This window comes from Bombina bombina, chromosome 2 (assembly GCF_027579735.1).
Source record: "Bombina bombina isolate aBomBom1 chromosome 2, aBomBom1.pri, whole genome shotgun sequence".
In the NCBI taxonomy this organism is placed as follows: domain Eukaryota; kingdom Metazoa; phylum Chordata; class Amphibia; order Anura; family Bombinatoridae; genus Bombina; species Bombina bombina.
In genome coordinates, this window is record NC_069500.1 from 682726857 (window position 1) to 682745491 (window position 18635).

The 18635-nt window shown below is 38.0% G+C and overlaps 1 protein-coding gene across 1 annotated transcript in view; it reads left to right on the plus strand.

Moving 5' to 3' along the window:
- The window catches only part of FOCAD (focadhesin), a 1237844-nt gene that overhangs the window by 710038 nt on the left and 509171 nt on the right, over nucleotides 1–18635 (plus strand). Inside the window, 2 exon segments of the mRNA XM_053702659.1 lie at nucleotides 2629–2763; nucleotides 16367–16417. Coding sequence (XP_053558634.1) covers nucleotides 2629–2763; nucleotides 16367–16417 — 186 coding nt within the window.

Here is an 18635-nt window from a genome sequence, read left to right on the forward strand (position 1 = left end):
TGGACCGGACACACCTATGTTGGAGAAAACAGAATTTATGTTTACCTGATAAATTACTTTCTCCAACGGTGTGTCCGGTCCACGGCCCGCCCTGGTTTTTTAATCAGGTCTGATAATTTATTTTCTTTAACTACAGTCACCACGGTATCATATGATTTCTCCTATGCAAATATTCCTCCTTTACGTCGGTCGAATGACTGGGGAAGGCGGAGCCTAGGAGGGATCATGTGACCAGCTTTGCTGGGCTCTTTGCCATTTCCTGTTGGGGAAGAGAATATCCCACAAGTAAGGATGACGCCGTGGACCGGACACACCGTTGGAGAAAGTAATTTATCAGGTAAACATAAATTCTGTTTTTTAAACAATAACAATTCTGGTGTAGACTGTCCCTTTAAGCAATACCAATGTTTGTGTAGAGTAGACTGTCCCTCTAGTTTTGAGTATATATTTTTGTGGCATTTAAAAAAAGCAAAAAAACAAACAACACAATATACTTAAAAAAAACCTATATTTCTATATGCTTAGTAGAAAAAAATATTACAAACAAACAACTAATCTAAATAGAACAGAATAATAGTCTTGTCCTGTCCGCATTATTTGTGGACTTTCCAGCTTGAGTATTTGTTTCCCAGTTGTAATGGATTGTGGACTCTCACCAACTTTATGAAAGAATATATAATTTATGCTTGCCTGATAAATTAATTTCTTTCAGGGTGGTGAGAGTTTTAGTTTGAGATCTACTTTCAGGTAAGGGTCGAGGTCGAGGGATCCTCAGGCGGAATTGATAGATGCCCTATTAGTACCATGGAGGTTCAGACTCGTATATCTTTTTCCTCCATTACCGCTTCTCCCTCGTTTGGTGGCTCACATCAAGCAGGAGCGAGCATCAGTGATTCTGTGTTGCTCCATCGTAGCCACGAAGGACATGGTTTGCAGGTCTGGTGGGGATGTCCTCATCTCCTTAGTGGAGGTTACCTTGTCACAGAGATCTGCTGATACAGGGTCCCTTCGTTCATCTAAATCTAGATTTTTTGAGGCTGACTGTGTGGAGATTGAACGCTTAGTCTTACCCAAGAGAGGGTTCTCTGAGAATGTTATTGACACTCTGGTTCAAGCTCGTAAGCCAGTTACTCGTCCTATCTACCATAAAGTGTGGAGGACTTACTTGTACTGGTGTGAAGAGCATGGTTTTTCCTGGTATAAGGTTAAGGTTGCCAGAATCTTATCTTTTCTCCAGGATGGACTGGAGAAGGGTCCATCTGCTAGTTCCCTGAAGGGGCAGGTATCGGCTCTGTCGGTGTTACTGCACAAGAGATTGGCTTAGCTTCTGGATGTGCAGTCCTTTGTTAAGGCTCTGACTAGGATCAGACCTGTGTTTAGATCTGGGGCTCTGCCTTGGAGCCTAAATCTTGTTCTTAGTGTTTTGCAGCAGGCTACGTTTGAGCATATGCATACTGTTGACATTAAATTGTTATCTTGGAAGGTTCTTTTTTTGCTGGCTATTGCCTCTGCGCGCAGAGTTTCTGAGATTTCTGCTTTACAATGTGACCCCCCTTATCTGGTTTTCCATGTTGATAAGGCGGTTTTACGTACTAAATTAGGTTTCCTCCCTAAGGTGGTGTCGGACCGTAACATTAATCAAGAAATTATTGTTCCTTCCTTGTGTCCTAATCCTTCTTCAGCAAAGGAACGCTTGCTTCACAATCTAGATGTGGTTCGTGCCCTGAAGTCAGACTACTAAGGAACAATCTTCCTCTTTGTTTGTCATCTATACGGGGAAGCGTAAGGGACAGAAGGCTACTACGACGTCCCTATCTTTCTGGATGAGGAGTGTCATTCGCTTAGCTTATGAGACAGCGGGACGACAGCCCCCTGAGAGGATAACGGCTCATTCCACTAGTGGCTTCCTCCTGGGCTTTTAAGAACGAAGCCTCTATTGATCAGATTTGTAAGGCGACTACCTGGTCTTCCTTACACACTTTTTCTAAATTTTACAAGTTTGATGTGTTTGCTTCGGCTGAAGCAGCTTTTGGTTGAAGAGATTTGCAGGCTGTGGTGCCCTCAGAATAGGGTCCGCCTCTCTTTTTGTTCCCTCCCGTTATTCATTCAGTGTCCTCTAGAGCTTAGGTATAGGTTTCCCAACAGTACGGAATGAAGTCGTGGACTCTCCCTGACTTATGGAAGGAAAACATAATTTATGCTTACAAGATAAATTCCTTTCTTTCCTGGCAGGGGGAGTCCACAACCCCACCTGTAATTTTTTTTTTTTTGGGCTGCTCCCTTTTTATATTATTTCTTCTGGCACTTTTATACCCTGATGTTTCTCTTCTTTACCATGTTCCCTCGGCAGAATGACTGATAGGGGAAGTGGGAGAAATATTTAAGCCTTTTGCTGGGGTGTCTTTGCGTACTCCTGGTGGCCAGGTATTGTATTTCCCAACAGTAAGGAATGAAGTTGTGTACTCTCCCTGCCAGGAAGCAAAGGAATTTATCTGGTAAGCATAAATTATATTTTTTTGTTGATTTGATTCATGAATACTTATCGGGAATGACATAACAGTTGTGCATACATGTGGTATTAGACATTGCTATCAACATTTATTTGCTCTTAAAAATGTTTCCCTTCAGGTGGTTGACATCCGTTCTACTTGGGCTGCTCTGTCTCCAAAACTGAGCTGTGACACTCGCCCACTTGTTCTCAAATCACTTCATGAGATTTTTGCATTGGTTCCTTCCTTGACTGTAAGCACAGAGGAGTATGAGGTAGGTAAAACCTATTGCTACTTGATATTAAAAGGACTGAGGTAAAAAGTGTATTAATATAACAGTGTTGTTTACTGCGGAATGGGTAATAAAGGGATTTTCTATCTTTTTTAAACAATAAATATTCTGGAGTAGGCTTTCCTTTAATATTGGCTAAATCGTTAGCCAGATGATCAGTAAAATCAGCCGGTTAAAAAGGTGGATTTATATTCATTTTCCAAAGGCTAAATAGCAACATATTTCAGGCATAAAATATTGTAGGGATGTATCCAAGAAACAATTTTATCAGTTCATACTGAGCAAACATTTGTTTTCTCCAATAACTATACCAAAATACTTAATGCATTTATTTTAAAATTTAAAAAAATCTGTTTCACCCAAAACAGGTGGTTGTAAGCTAAACATTTAAAAAAATCAAATATATAATAGGAACTGAATTTTAATAAAGATTAACTATTGTGTGTAAAATGTTTGAGCTTTTTAAACGAATAGTCACTACAAAGTATAAAAATATGAAATGTATTTGTAAAAATACACCTTCTAAGTTTAACAGAAGACTGGATGTGCTTTTTTGATAACTAATTACTATATGGCCCCGTTAGAGGACTATAAAATAAATAATGATAAGTAAAATCTTGCCTGTCATCCGTTTTCAACAAACTGCAGTTTTAACTATCTTATTATATATATATATATATATATATATATATATATATATATATATATATATATATATATATATATATATATATATATATATATATAAATAAAATCGTCACAGAAGGGCACTCACAGGACTTTCATAGATAAAATTAAAATCTTTAAATCAAACTCATAAAACAATAGATCATAAGCCTATGTTAGGCCTTTCTCAAGACAAAACATTCTAGAAACAGAAAAAAGAAACACTTAAAAAATTATACACAAGCCATATACCTCGTACAATGGTGACACCCCACATTTATAGATAAGACATAACTAGCTTTAAAGCAAATGCACATAAAATATACAGGATATGAAAAATAATAACAACAAATCACACATGATAAAAAACATAGTGAAACAGTATAAGCAAGGAGAACTGAGATCAAACAAGGCTCCCAAGGGAAACTAGAATTAGCATCTTGTAGAGATAACATCCTGAATATAAGGCCAGCCACAAATATAAATACAGCGAAAGACATGCTCTGCTATATAAACATATACTAAAGAAGTGTCAGACCTAAGCCTAAATCAAAGAAGCTATTCTCAACATATCCAATCAGCTTAATTTAGCTTATAGATGTGTCTGTAGGTGAGAACTTTGGATCCAGTGATCATCAATCTGTTTGGTGTAGTATTCATGTGCAGGAACTGTCCACCCAGAGTAAAACAAAAGTTTTAGACTTTAGGAAGGCATATTTTTCATTAATGGGAGAATACCTAAAAAAACTATTTAAAAGGGAAAACTCTTATTACAGGGGTTCAAGAACAGTAGGAATTTGTGAAAGGTGCCATTTTAGACACAACCGCACAATGTATTAGACATGTCTGTAAAAGTAAAAGAAAGCGGAAACCAATTCAGTTTTCCAAAGAAGTAGCACATGCTGTAAAGACAAAAAAGATAGCTTATAAAAATTACAGACACACACAATCAGATGATGATATGAAAATATGGAGACTCCAACAAAAAAAGACTAAGCAGTTAATTAGGAAGGTTAAAGCTCATGCAGAGGAGAAGATAGCATAGTTAGTAAAACATGGGGACAAAACATTCTTTAGATATATCAATGAAAGAAGAAAAAATAAGGTAGGAATAGTAAAATTGAAATCAGTTGATGGTAGAACAATAGAAGGAGATAAGCAAATTGCAGGCTGTCTTCTGTTCTGTTTTCACAAAAGACAAACAATTTAGAGGACTAAAATCAGCATGGTTTTACTTCAGGGAGATCATGTCAGACTAATCTTATCGACTTCTTTGATTATGTAACAAAAGTATTAGACAAGGGTGGAGCAGTTGATGTAGCATATCTAGATTTCAGCAAAGCATTTGACACCGTCCCACACAATAAACTTATTCGCAAACTGTATCTCCCTGGTTTAGACTCAAAAATTGTGAACTGGTTGGAATTCTGGCTTAAGGACAGAAAACAAAGTGTCTTTGTAAATGGAGTTCATTCAGCAGAGGGGGCTGTTACTAGTGGTGTTCCTCAGGGGTCAGTTCTGGGGCCTATTTTGTTTAACATCTGTGATATCAGCAAAGGGCTACAGGGGAAAGTATGTCTGTTTGCAGATGATACAAAAATTTGTAACAAAGTGAATGTTCCAGGGGTGGTATACAAAATTAGAAGTGATATACAACAATTGGAGGATTTTACAAACGAATGGGATCTAAAGTTTAACACAGCAAAGTGTAAAATAATGCATTTAGGAAGAAAAATCCAAATGTTAATTACAGACTCAATGACACTTTACTGACTGTTACAGATGAGGAACAGGACTTGGGAATTATTATTTCTGATTATTTAAAACTTAGTAAACAATGCAGTAATGCAGCGAGTAAGGCTAGCAGAATGCTTGGATGTATTGGTAGAGGTATTTGCAGCAGAAATAGTAAGGTTCTTATACCACTTTATAGATCATAAGTTAGGCTTCATCTTGAGTATTGTGTGCAGTTCTGGAGGCCATACCTTCAGAAGGATATTAACAAACTTGAATCTGTGCAAAGGAGGGCTACCAAAATGGTACATGGTCTAAAAAATAAAACTTACCAGGATAGGCTCAATTACCTACATATGTATAGCTTAGAGGAGAGAAGGAAAAGAGGTGATATGATAGCCTATTTTAACAGGGTACTAAAATGAAAACAAAACCAGCCGGCAAAAGCTAACAAACGAAAAAGAAATCGCAAATCAAAGTGGCCAAATGCATCTAAACCCGAACGAAGCCCAACTGACATGAGCGCTGACTCAATTTAGTCTTGTATAACTATATCATGCTAGCTACCGTGACGGCTCAATTGATATAAGCCTGCCCCGTAGAGTAAATGGACATTGCATAGAAGTATAGCATTCAAGCCACAAAGCATGTACGGCAGCATGAAAAAGAAATACTCACTGTAATATACATATTATAGCAGGAGCTGCTCAGCCGCACTCCCGTCGGACAAGCTATATTAGCCGATATAACCAGCACTACCCGCCTCAGGTTTAAATAGCCATAATCGTATAGTACCACCGGATCACAAGTCAAAGCTGCAACAATTCAGCTAAGTCCGGGAAGTGCCCCAAAAGAATAAGAGTAACCTATGCCATATGCACCCAGCCAATTCATAAAAACTCCCCACACTATGACAGTTCAAGAAACTAGAAAAATGTACAATAGAAAATAAGGGCATATGTTAATTACCATGAACATAAAAAACTACTTACCCCCAGCAACAAGTACAGGCTGATAGTATAATAACAAATAGCAGAATACACTAGTAGCAAACTATGTACATACTACAAGAGCATGTAGCAACCGATAAAGGCCCTCATATGCCATAATAGATGACAAAGCAATATGAACTGTAGGACAAGTGAAATAACCCTTTCATGTCAACAAGATAGCAAATGGAACCGAAAGGATGAAGCATACTAATTACAAGATAATGTGATATAATACACTGAGCCAATACTATGTGACAAATAGACAACTGTGAAGACATGCACACATGGGATAAAGCAAATATGGGAAGATACAGAGCAGACACAAATGCAGCAATTTAGTAAAACAATGCATAATTCAGATGTACATTGAGGCCAACAGGGGACAACATGTTGAGCCTACAAATCCAACGTGATTCACATTTGAGGAGTTCTTTGTCTCTGTTACCCCCACATATCAGGGGGGCTACCCTATCAATGAGCATAGCACGTAGGGAGGAGATGGAGTGTTTATGCTCCAGAAAGTGTCTGGCTACTTGCTGGTCTGAGCGCCAAACCTTAAGAGCAGCCCTAATTGCATTTTTATGGTGTGCAGGTCTTCCCCACATAGAACCAGCCACACGGATAGGATAGAAAATACAACACGTAGTCAGATGTGCAAGTCAGTCTGTGCCTTATCTGGTAGGATTGAACCTTGTTGGGATGGTGGAATTTTTCTCCATTTAGAAGTGTGTTGCAAGTTACACAGCTGCCACACTTATAACAGCCATTCTTAGATCTTTGCAGCCAAGATTGTTCCTTCTTTCAAGGGTCGGTCTTCATCAACAATTTTTTGACACTACATCCACTTTTATGAACCACCCTGGGTGGGGGAGTGTTGGTAAATAGTAGAGTCTGATCCTTATTGATCAGTGGCCAATTCCTTCTGAGTATATCACCAATCTGCTTAGTAGCAGGGGTATAATAAGTGACAAAGTTGGTGGTCTGATCTTGGGACCCACCGTCCTGTTTGCTCTTCCTTCGTATTAGTGTTAGTTGGACAAGGTGTACCACTTATTCAAGAATCGCATCTACCATATGAGGGTGGTAGCCCATACTGATTAATTTAGATCTCATTTTGTCAAGTTGTTCCTGTCTCAAATCCACATTAGAATTATTTCTTATGACTCTCAAAAACTGATATATCACAATACCTCTTATGAATTGCGCCGGATGGTAACTACTGAATTGTAGTATAGTGTTTCTGTCAGTAGGTTTGGAGGCGGCTGGTGGAAAAAGGCATCAAAGAAATTGATAAAAAAAAGTGAGGATGTGTTCATCAATCTCAGCAATATGGAACTCACAAAAGAAGAACTGGAACTACTGGGGAAGGGATTAAACTATGTCCCAACTCCCAAAATAGACCTATTTGACAATATGGTTGCTCTACACAGGTTACAGAGAACACTTAAATTGAAAGATCATTTCAAAACCGCTCCCAGGACCACCCCATATACAGGACTCCCCAAAAATCCACCTTTAATCCGAAATACACTCATACTTACAATCGGAACATTCATGAGTGTGTGCTCCAGAGAAATTGACAGTCTATGCAGCACAAACACAAAGGTTAGAACCAACCTTGGAAGCTATGAGTTGGAAGGCCTTGGAAAGTCTAAATATTGATGATAGCATAATTATACGCCCTGCTGACAAGGGAGGGGCCATAGTAGTCCTTCATTACATATTTTACAGAACTGAGCTGTTGGGCAAACTTGGTAATATTTCCTCATATAAGAGATTAACACATAATCCTACAAAATTGTACAAAGACAACCTGAATACAAGTTTTACATATGCTTTGAATGGTGGACACATTGATAAATCTATGTTTGATTTTCTCACTACTGAACATCCGGTCTATCCAATTATCTACACACGATCCCAAAGATCCACAAATATCAGGTACACCCTCCAGGCCAGCCGATAGTGTCGGCCGAGGGTTCCATATTTCAAAATGTAGTCAAGTACATTGATTTCTTCCTGCAGGACATTGTAAAAAATACAGAGGCATTTTTATTGGATTCCATAGAGCTTATCGAACTGTTACAGGACAGAGTAACACTGCATTCTAGTCACTCTAGATGTCAACAGCCTCTACACCATCATCCCCCTCGAAGTAGGTGTAGAGGCAGTTCGTCAAGCTCTCCTTGATTGTTATTCCTACACAGGTCCCCCTATTGAGTTGCTACTGGATTCACTTCTGATGTGCCTTACCCATAATTACTTCAGGTTTGAAGACACCTTTTACCTCCAGTTGATTGGTATGGTGATGGGGTCCAGTTTGGCCCCGTCTTATGCCAATTCATGGATTGGTTTGAGAGAGTGTACATTTTCATGGACAGAAATCCTTGTGTATTACTTAATAGGAGATACATTGGTGATCTATTTGTGGTTTGGGGAGGCAGCCCCGAAGAGCTCGCATTGTGGATCAACGCCTTGAACAGCTTTGAACCATCTGTCAAATTCAGAAACGTGGTAACACAAAGATACATTTTCTTGACCTGTGTATCTACAAGCTGATAACTGAATTTGGATGCTCATTACATGCCACCCTATATTCCAAACCTACTGACAGAAACACTATGCTACAATACAGTAGTGGCCATATGGCGCAATTCAAAAGAGGTATTGAGAAATCTCAGTTTTTGACAGTCATAAGAAATAATTCTAATGTGGATTTGAGACAGGAACAACTTGACAAAATGAGATCTAAATTCATCAGTAGGGGATACCACCCTAACATGGTAGATTCTTGAACAAGTGGTACACCTTGACCAACCATCATTAATATGAAAGAAGAGCAAACCGGATGGTGGGTCCCAAGATCAGACCATCAGTTTTGTTACTTATTATACCCCTACTACTAAGCAGATTGGTGATATGCTCAGAAGGAATTGGCCACTGATCAATAAGGATCGGACTCTACTATTTACCAGCACTCCCCCACCCAGGGTGGTTCATAGAAGTGGATGTAGTCTTAAAACATTGTTGATGAAGACCGACCCTTGGAAGAAGGAACAATCTTGGCTGCAAAGATCTAAGAATGGCTGTTATAAGTGTGGCAGCTGTGTAACTTGCAACACACTTCTAACTGGAGAAAAATTCCACCATCCCAACAAGGTTCAATCCTACCAGATAAGGCACAGACTGACTTGCTCATCTGACTATGTGGTGTATTTTCTATCCTGTCTGTGTGGCCGGTTCATATGGGGAAGACCTGCACCCCTTTCAGGGAGAGACTTGCAAACCATAAAAGTGTGATTAGGGCTGCTCTTATAGATAGAAGCTCAGACCAGCCAGTAGCCAGACACTTTCTGGAGCATAAGCACTCCATCTCCTCCCTATGTGCTATGCTCATTGATAGGGTAGCCCCCTGACACGTGGGGTTTATAGAGACAAATAACTCCTTAAATGTGAACCGTGTTGGATTTGTAGACTCAACACATTGTCCCCTGTTGGCCTCAATGTACACCTGGATTATGCATTATTTTACTAAATTGCTGCATTTGTGTCTACTCTGTATCTTCCCATAATTGCTTTATTCTATTTGTGCATGTCTTTACAGTTGTCTATTTGTCACATAGTATCGGCTCTTGTATTATATCACATTATCTTGTAATTAGTATGCTCCATGCATTCATCCCTTTGGTTCCATTTGCTATCTTGTTGACATAAAAAGGGTTATTTCACTTGTCCTACAGTTCATATTGCTTTGTCATCTATTATGGCATATTAGGGCCTTTATTGGTTGCTACGTGCTCTTGTAGCATGTACATAGTTTGCTACTAGTGTATTCTGCTATTTGTTATTATACTATCAGCCAGTACTTGTTGCTGGGGGTTAGTGGTTTGTTACGTTCATGCTAATTAACATATGCCCTTATATTGTATTGTACATTGTTCTAGTTTCTTGAACTGTCTTAGTGTGGGGAGTTTTTATGAATGGGCTGGGTGCATCTGACATGGGTTACTCTTTCTCTTTCCGGGCACTTCCCGGACTTAGCTGAATTGTTGCAGCTTTGACCTGTGACCCGGTGGTACTATACAATTATGGCTATTTAAACCTGAGGCGGGTAGTGCTGGTTATATCGGCTGATGAAGCTTTTCCGACAGGAGTGCGACTGAGCAGCCGCTGCTATCATATGTATGTTCAAGTGAGTATTTTTCATTCTGCCGTAGGTGCTTTGTGGCTTGAATGCTGTACTTCTATGCAATGTCCATTTACTCTACGGGGTAGGCTTATATTGTTTGAGCTATCACGGTAGCTAGCATGATATCGTTATACAGGTCTAAAGTGATTTATTAATAATGGCAGTCAGCGCTCAGGTCAGTTGGGCTTCGTTCGGGTTCAGATGTATTTGGCCACTTTGAATTGCGATCTCTGTTTAGTTTGTTAGCTTTAGCCAGCTGGTTTTGTTTTCTATTTAGTACCCTGTTCATATAGGCTATTTGCATACCCTACCCATTTCGACCGATAGATAGCACCTGCTTTTGCTTTGATGCGCTGGATTAGAATATGATTTTCAAGGATGATTGGGTCTGTGCGGAGTGTATGCTGTTGGGATATGAGACACAGTGCTATTGTTTCTCTGAGTATTAGAGCTGATATGTAATACTTGAACTGCCGACACGTTGGTGTCTTTGTAATTTTAAAATAATTTTAAGCTGATTTGATACGTTGAGAATAGTTTCTTTGATTTAGGCTTCGGTCTGACACTTCTTTAGTATATGTTTATCCAGCAGAGCATGTCTTTTGCTGTATTTATATTTGTGGCTAGCCTTATAGTCAGGATGTTATCTCCACAAGATGCTTATTCTAGTTTCCCTTGGGAGCCTTGTTTGATCTCAGTTCTCCTTGCTTGCACTGTTTCACAATCACCTAGATTACAAGTTTTACGCTAAACAGGGTGCGAAACGAACGCAACAAAAGTTGCGTTATTTCACCCCCCCATAATGCTGCCATTACGAGTTACTGAAAAGCCTCCTTGTGCGTGCGATATGGTGGCGTTAATCTCCATACCGCACATAAGCCAAGGGCTGAGAATACGCGCTCGTGCACGCTTTCCTCCATAGACATCAATGGGGAGAGAGTGTTAGAAAAAACACCTGAAATGCGGAATGAAAAATCTCCGTAACGCAACCCCATTGATGTCTATGGGGAATTTTTTTTTTTTTTCATTTAAACCTAACACCCTAACATAAACCCCCAATCTAAACACCCCTAATCCGCTGCCCCGACATCTCTGACACTAATACAAGTTATTAACCCCTACTCTGCCGCTCCCGACATTGCTGCCACTATAATAAAGTTATTAAACGCTATTCCCACGCACCGGCATTGCTGTCACTATAATAAAGCTATTAACCCCTATTCCGCTGCTCCCCGACATTGCTGCCACTAAATAAAGCTATAAACCCCTAAACCTCCGGCCTCCCACATCTCCGCCACTAAATATACCTATTAACCCCTAAACCACCAGTTCCCCACATTGCAAAACACTAAATTATACTATTAACCCCTAAACCTAACACCCCCCTAACTTTAAATTAAAATTACAATATAACTATAATTAAAAAAAAATAAAAACTTACCTGTGAAATAAAAATAAACCTAACATTAAACTATAAATTAACCTAACCTTAACCTAACCTTAAAAAACTACCAATTAAAATATCAAAATTACAAATTTAAAAAATCCTAACACTACGAAAAAAATAAAAAAATCTAAATTGCAACTAAAAAAAACAAATCCTACGAAAATTTTTAAAAATCTAAGTTTTTCAAAAATAATAAACACTAAAATCATGAAAAATAAAAAACACTGATATTACAAAAAAAATAAACGAAATTATCAAAAATAAAAACAATTACACCTAATCTAATAGCCCTATAAAAATAAAAACACCACCTAGCCTAAAATAAACTACCAATAGCCCTTAAATAGGGCATTGCCCTAAAGATATCAGCTCTTTTACATGTAAAAAAAAAAATACAGTCCCCCCAACAGTAAAACCCACCACCCAACCAACTCCCCAAAATAAAAAACCTAACTCTAAAAAAAAACTAAGCTACCCATTGCCCCTAAAGGGCATTTGTATGGGCATTGCCCTTAAAAGGGCATTTAGCTCTTTTGCATTGTCCTTAAAAAGGCATTTAGCTCTGTTTCAAGTGCCCATCCCTAATCTAAAAAAAAAAAAAAAAAAAAAAAAAAGCCACCCAAAAAAATGTTAAAAAAAAAACTAACACTAACCCCAGAAGATCTACTCACGGTTTCTAAAGTCCGGACATCCAGGCAGCGAGGTATTCATTCTTCCCGGAGGTGCGGAGCTGATCTTTCCTGGAAGCTGATCCCATCCTGCGCGGAGTGTCCTCTTCACACGGTCGCCGCCGTACACTGATGTTGAATGCAAGGTAGTGGTTTCAAAATGGCGTCCCTTGCATTTCTATTGGCTGTTTTGATTTCTGTTGAAATCAGCCAATAGGATTTCAGTAGCTCTCATCCTATTGGCTGTTTTGAACAGCCTATAGGATTTCAGTAGCTCTCATTCTATTGGCTGATTTGAATTTGAAGAATTAAATCAGTCAATAGGAATGCAAGGGACGCCATTTTGAAACGGCTACCTTGCATTCAACTCCAGTGTACGGCGGCGACCGTATGAAGAGGACGCTCCACAGGATGGGATCAGCTTTCAGGATGGCTCCTCTCCCCGGCCCCGGGATGGATGAAGACCTCTCCACCTGGATGAAGACTTCTCGCCACCTAGATGTCTGGACTTCAGAAACCATGAGTTGATCTTCTGGGGTTAGTGTTAGTTTTTTTTTGGGGGGGGGTGTTTTTTTTTTTATAAATTAGGGATGGGCACTTGAAAAAGATCTAAATGCCCTTTTAAGGTCAATGCAAAAGAGCTAAATGCCCTTTTAAGGGCAATGCCAATACAATTATCCCTTTAGGGGCAATGGGTAGCTTAGGTTTTTTTTAGAGTTAGGTTTTATATTTTGGGTGGTTGGTTGGGTTTTGGGTTTTGCTGTTGGGGGGACTTTGTATTTTTTTTACAGGTAAAAGAGCAGATTTCTTTAAGGCCCTTTAAGGGCTATTGGCATTTTATTGTAGGCTATGGGGTGTTTTTATTTTGAGGGGGCTTTTTATTTTTATAGGGCTATTAGATTAGGTGTAATTGCTTTTATTTTTTATAATTATGTTTATTTTTTTGTAATCTTTGTATTTTTTATTTTTTTTGTGATTTTAGTGTTAATTATTTTTGGTAAACTTGGATTTTTTTTAATTTTTCGTAGGATTTGTTTGTTTTTTTTAGTTGTAATTTAGATTTTTAAAATTTTTTTTTCGTAGTGTTAGGTTTTTTAAAATTTGTTATTAAGATATTTTAATTGATAGTTTTTTTTATTTTATTAGAATAGTAAGGTTAGTTTAATGTCAGGTTTATTTTTATTTCACAGGTAAGTTTTTATTTATTTAAATAGTTATATTGTAATTTTAATTTAAAGTTAGAGGGGTGTTAAGTTTAGGGTTTAATAGTTTAATTTTTATTTTGCAATGTGGGGGGCGGCGGTTTAGGAGTTAATAGTTTTAGTGGCGGAGATGTGGGAGGCCAGAGATTTAGGCGTTAATAAGTTTATTTAGTGGCGGAGATGTGGGAGGCCAGAAGTTTAGGGGTTAAATAACTTTTTTTAGTGGCGGGGATTCGCGGAATAGGGGTTAATATATTTAAATAGTGTTGGCGATGTGGGTGGGCAGCAGATTAGGGGTTAATAGTTTTATTTAATAGCCACAATGTGGGTGGACGGCAGATTAGGGGTTAATAAATTTAATATAGTGTTTGCGATGCAGGAAGGCCTCGGTTTAGGAGTTAAAAGGTAGTTTATGGATGTTAGTGTACTTTGTAAAATTTTTAGTTATGAGCTTTGTGAAACATTTTTGTTACACAAAATCCATAACTACTGGTCTCAGATGGCGGAATGGATTGTGTCGATATAGGCTATAACTCAAGCATTTTAGCCTCATCGCACAACCTGTAATACCGGCGCTATGGAACTCCCACGCAAAAACAAATTTTTTTTGAGTGCGAGATTGACGTTGCGTTACAGGCTACAATGCTTGCGGCACAGCTATACCGACATGACTCCCAATAGTATGTTCCTGCTTTTACGCTGAAATTACAATTTTTTCAGTGTTAGTAGCCGCAACGCAAAACTCGTAATCTAGGGGTGTGTTTTTTTATCATGTGTGATTTTTTTCTATCCTGTATATTTTATGTGCATTTGCTTTAAAGCAAATGACGTCTTGTCTATAAAGGTGGGGGTGAGGGGGGGTATATCGCTTGTGTATTTTTTTAAAAACATTTTGTCTTGAGAAAGGCCTAACATAGGGCCGAAATATTAACTTATGATCTATTGTTTTATGAGTTTGAATAAAGGATTTGAATTTTATCTATGAAAGTCCTGTGTGTGCCCTTCTGTGACAAGATTTGCATATTTGATTCAAGGATTGCACCCGGGCACTAATTGTATCAGATTGGTTGGACTGTTGGCTATATATACAGTGTATATATATATATATATATACTATACTATACTATATAATGTTGTTAGTACAGGTAGATCCATTTTTCAAAAAACAAACAAACATAACATATTTTGAATCACTGTCTTTTTCAAAGAACAGAGAAAAAAAAAATAAGTATCACATCCCTTAAACTAATGGTTATAGGACTACAGAAGTTATTTTCTTTCAGTCTATTTGGACGTTATTGCCACATTTGCTATTCTTTTTGGTTGTGAGCTATTTTGTAATCTCTTTGTAGCTCCTGAAGTGGTCTTTACTAATATGAATTATATATAGATATTTAGATTAATTTAGAGTTCAATTATAGATCATATATTATAAAGATAATATTACAAATGATTATTTTATCACCTACAGTACTTAAAGGGATAGAATCGTCAGAATATAAATCGGCATAGGTGCATTTCAATTTTAAAAAAGAAGCATCTTTGCATTATACTTCCATTAGCAAAAATGCTTCTTGCAAGTTATTTTTTTACACATACGATATACATGCGCCGAATGCCCCATGAACTAGCATTCAAAAGCCACACCTCCTCCTCAGAGAGTCAGCAGTGTGTTCCCTGACACAATACACACTACTGCCAGCTCTCTGAGCATGCATTGTGGTTCAATCCTGATCCTTTAGTCACACATAACATATGTGCGTATGCCGTTGAGACAGTAATCATTTTACTAGAAGCATTTTTGCTAATGGAAGTATAATACCAAATGGTTTGTATTTAAAACTGAAATGCATTAATGCACATTTCCATAGTGCTTAGTCACCAATATTATTTATTTATAAAATATTTTACCAGGAAGGATACATTGGGATTTCTCTCGTTTCAAGTATGTCCTGGGACCACAAAACATTGCATTGATACAATAGGGTACAATAAAATACAAAACAATAATAATACACAATATATGCAAAATGTAACATAGAACAGGTAGGAAATATATAATCAACCATGACAGGCACATTCTGTTTTGAGATATGTAGAGAGGGATCTCTTAAAGGATATTAAAGGGACAGTCAAGTCTAAAAAAAACTTTCATGTTTTAAATAGGGCATGCAATTTTAAACAACTTCCCAATTTACTTTTATCACCAATTTTGCTTTGTTCTCTTGGTATTCTTAGTTGAAAGCTAAAACTAGGAGGTTCATATGCTAATTTCTTAGACCTTGAAGACTAGAGCACTGATTGGCTAAACTGCATGTCTGTCAAAAGAACTGAAATAAGGGGGCAGTCAGCAGAATCTTAGATACAAGATAATTACAGAGGTAAAACGTGTATTATTATAACTGTGTTGGTTATGCAAAACTGGGGAATGGGTAATAAAGGTAATAAATAATCTTTCTTTTTAAACAACAAAAATTCTGGTGTTGACTGTCCCTTTAAGCTTGGGGAAGGTTTGAAAGTGTGTGGGAGATCATTCCATAATTGTGGTGATCTGTAGGAAAAGGAGGATCGAGCTGCTTTCTTTTTGTATTGAGGCAAGCTAAATATGTGCTGTTTTACTTGCATACTTTATGATTTCTAAATATTATGTTGCACAGCATGTATTAATGTATTTTCCTGCCTTTTAGAAATTTAAAGCTCAAATCATCGGCATTCTCTGGAGTCACACACAGATTAAGGTAAGAAGAAGAGGAATTCTTAGGGACACAAAACCCGTACGTTTTCTTTTCTGATTCAGATACCCTACAATTTTTAACAACTTTTCAATTTACTTCTATTATGTAATATGCTTTATTCTTTTGGTATCCTTTGTTAAGGAAACAGCAATTGAATTGGGTGAGCCAATAACATGAGGCATATATGTGCAGCCACGAATCAGTATCTCCTGAGCCTACCTAGCTATGCTTTTCACCAAAAGAAACAAAATAGCTAATAGAAGTACATTGGAAAGTTGTTTAACCCCTTAATGACAAGGCCATTTTTCAATTTCTTTCCCTTAAGGACCAGGGCTATTTTTACATTTCTGCGGTGTTTGTATTTAGCTGTAATTTTCCTCTTACTCATTTACTGTACCCACACATATTATATACCGTTTTTCTCACCATTAAATGGACTTTCTAAAGATACCATTATTTTCATCATATCTTATAATTTACAAAAAATAAATAAAAAATATGAGGAAAAGATTGAAAAAACTAACTTTCTCCAACATAGGTGTGTCCGGTCCACGGCGTCATCCTTACTTGTGGGATATTCTCTTCCCCAACAGGAAATGGCAAAGAGCCCAGCAAAGCTGGTCACATGATCCCTCCTAGGCTCCGCCTACCCCAGTCATTCTCTTTGCCGTTGTACAGGCAACATCTCCACGGAGATGGCTTAGAGTTTTTTAGTGTTTAACTGTAGTTTTTATTATTCAATCAAGAGTTTGTTATTTTAAAATAGTGCTGGTATGTACTATTTACTCAGAAACAGAAAAGAGATGAAGATTTCTGTTTGTATGAGGAAAATGATTTTAGCACCGTAACTAAAATCCATGGCTGTTCCACACAGGACTGTTGAGAGCAATTAACTTCAGTTGGGGGAACAGTGTGCAGTCTCTTACTGCTTGAGGTATGACACATTCTAACAAGACGATGTAATGCTGGAAGCTGTCATTTTCCCTATGGGATCCGGTAAGCCATGTTTATTAAGATAGTAAATAAGGGCTTCACAAGGGCTTATTAAGACTGTAGACTTTTTCTGGGCTAAATCGATTCATTATTAACACATATTTAGCCTTGAGGAATCATTTATTCTGGGTATTTTGATATGATTATATCGGCAGGCACTGTTTTAGACACCTTATTCTTTAGGGGCTTTCCCTAATCATAGTCAGAGCCTCATTTTCGCGCCGGTATGGCGCACTTGTTTTTGAGGACAGCATGGCATGCAGCTGCATGTGTGTGGAGCTCTGATACATAGAAAAGTCTTTCTGAAGGCATCATTTGGTATCGTATTCCCCTTTGGGCTTGGTTGGGTCTCAGCAAAGCAGATTCCAGGGACTGTAAAGGGGTTAAATATAAAAACGGCTCCGGTTCCGTTATTTTAAGGGTTAAAGCTTCCAAATTTGGTGTGCAATACTTTTAAGGCTTTAAGACACTGTGGTGAAATTTTGGTGAATTTTGAACAATTCCTTCATACTTTTTCGCAATTGCAGTAATAAAGTGTGTTTAGTTTAAAATTTAAAGTGACAGTAACGGTTTTATTTTAAAACGTTTTTTGTGCTTTGTTATCAAGTTTATGCCTGTTTAACATGTCTGAACTACCAGATAGATTGTGTTCTGACTGTGGGGAAACCAAGGTTCCTTCTCATTTAACTATATGTATTTTATGTCATAAAAAATTTTAGTAAAAATGATGCCCAAGATGATTCCTCAAGTGAGGGGAGTAAGCATGGTACTGCATCATCCCCTCCTTCGTCTACACCAGTCTTGCCCATACAGGAGGCCCCTAGTACATCTAGTGCGCCAATACTCCTTACTATGCAACATTTAACGGCTGTAATGGATAATTCTATCAAAAACATTTTAGCCAATATGCCCACTTATCAGCGAAAGCGCGACTGCTCTGTTTTAGAAAATTCTGTAGAGCATGAGAACGCTGATGATATGGTTTCTGAAGGGCCCCTACACCAGTCTGAGGGGGCCAGGGAGGTTTTGTCTGAGGGAGAAATTTCAGATTCAGGAAACATTTCTCAACAAGCTGAACCTGATGTGATTACTTTTAAATTTAAGTTGGAACATCTCCGCGCTCTGCTTAAGGAGGTGTTATCCAATTTGGATGATTGTGATTATCTGGTCATTCCAGAACCACTATGTAAAATGGAAAAGTTCTTAGAGGCCCCGGGGCCCCCCGAAG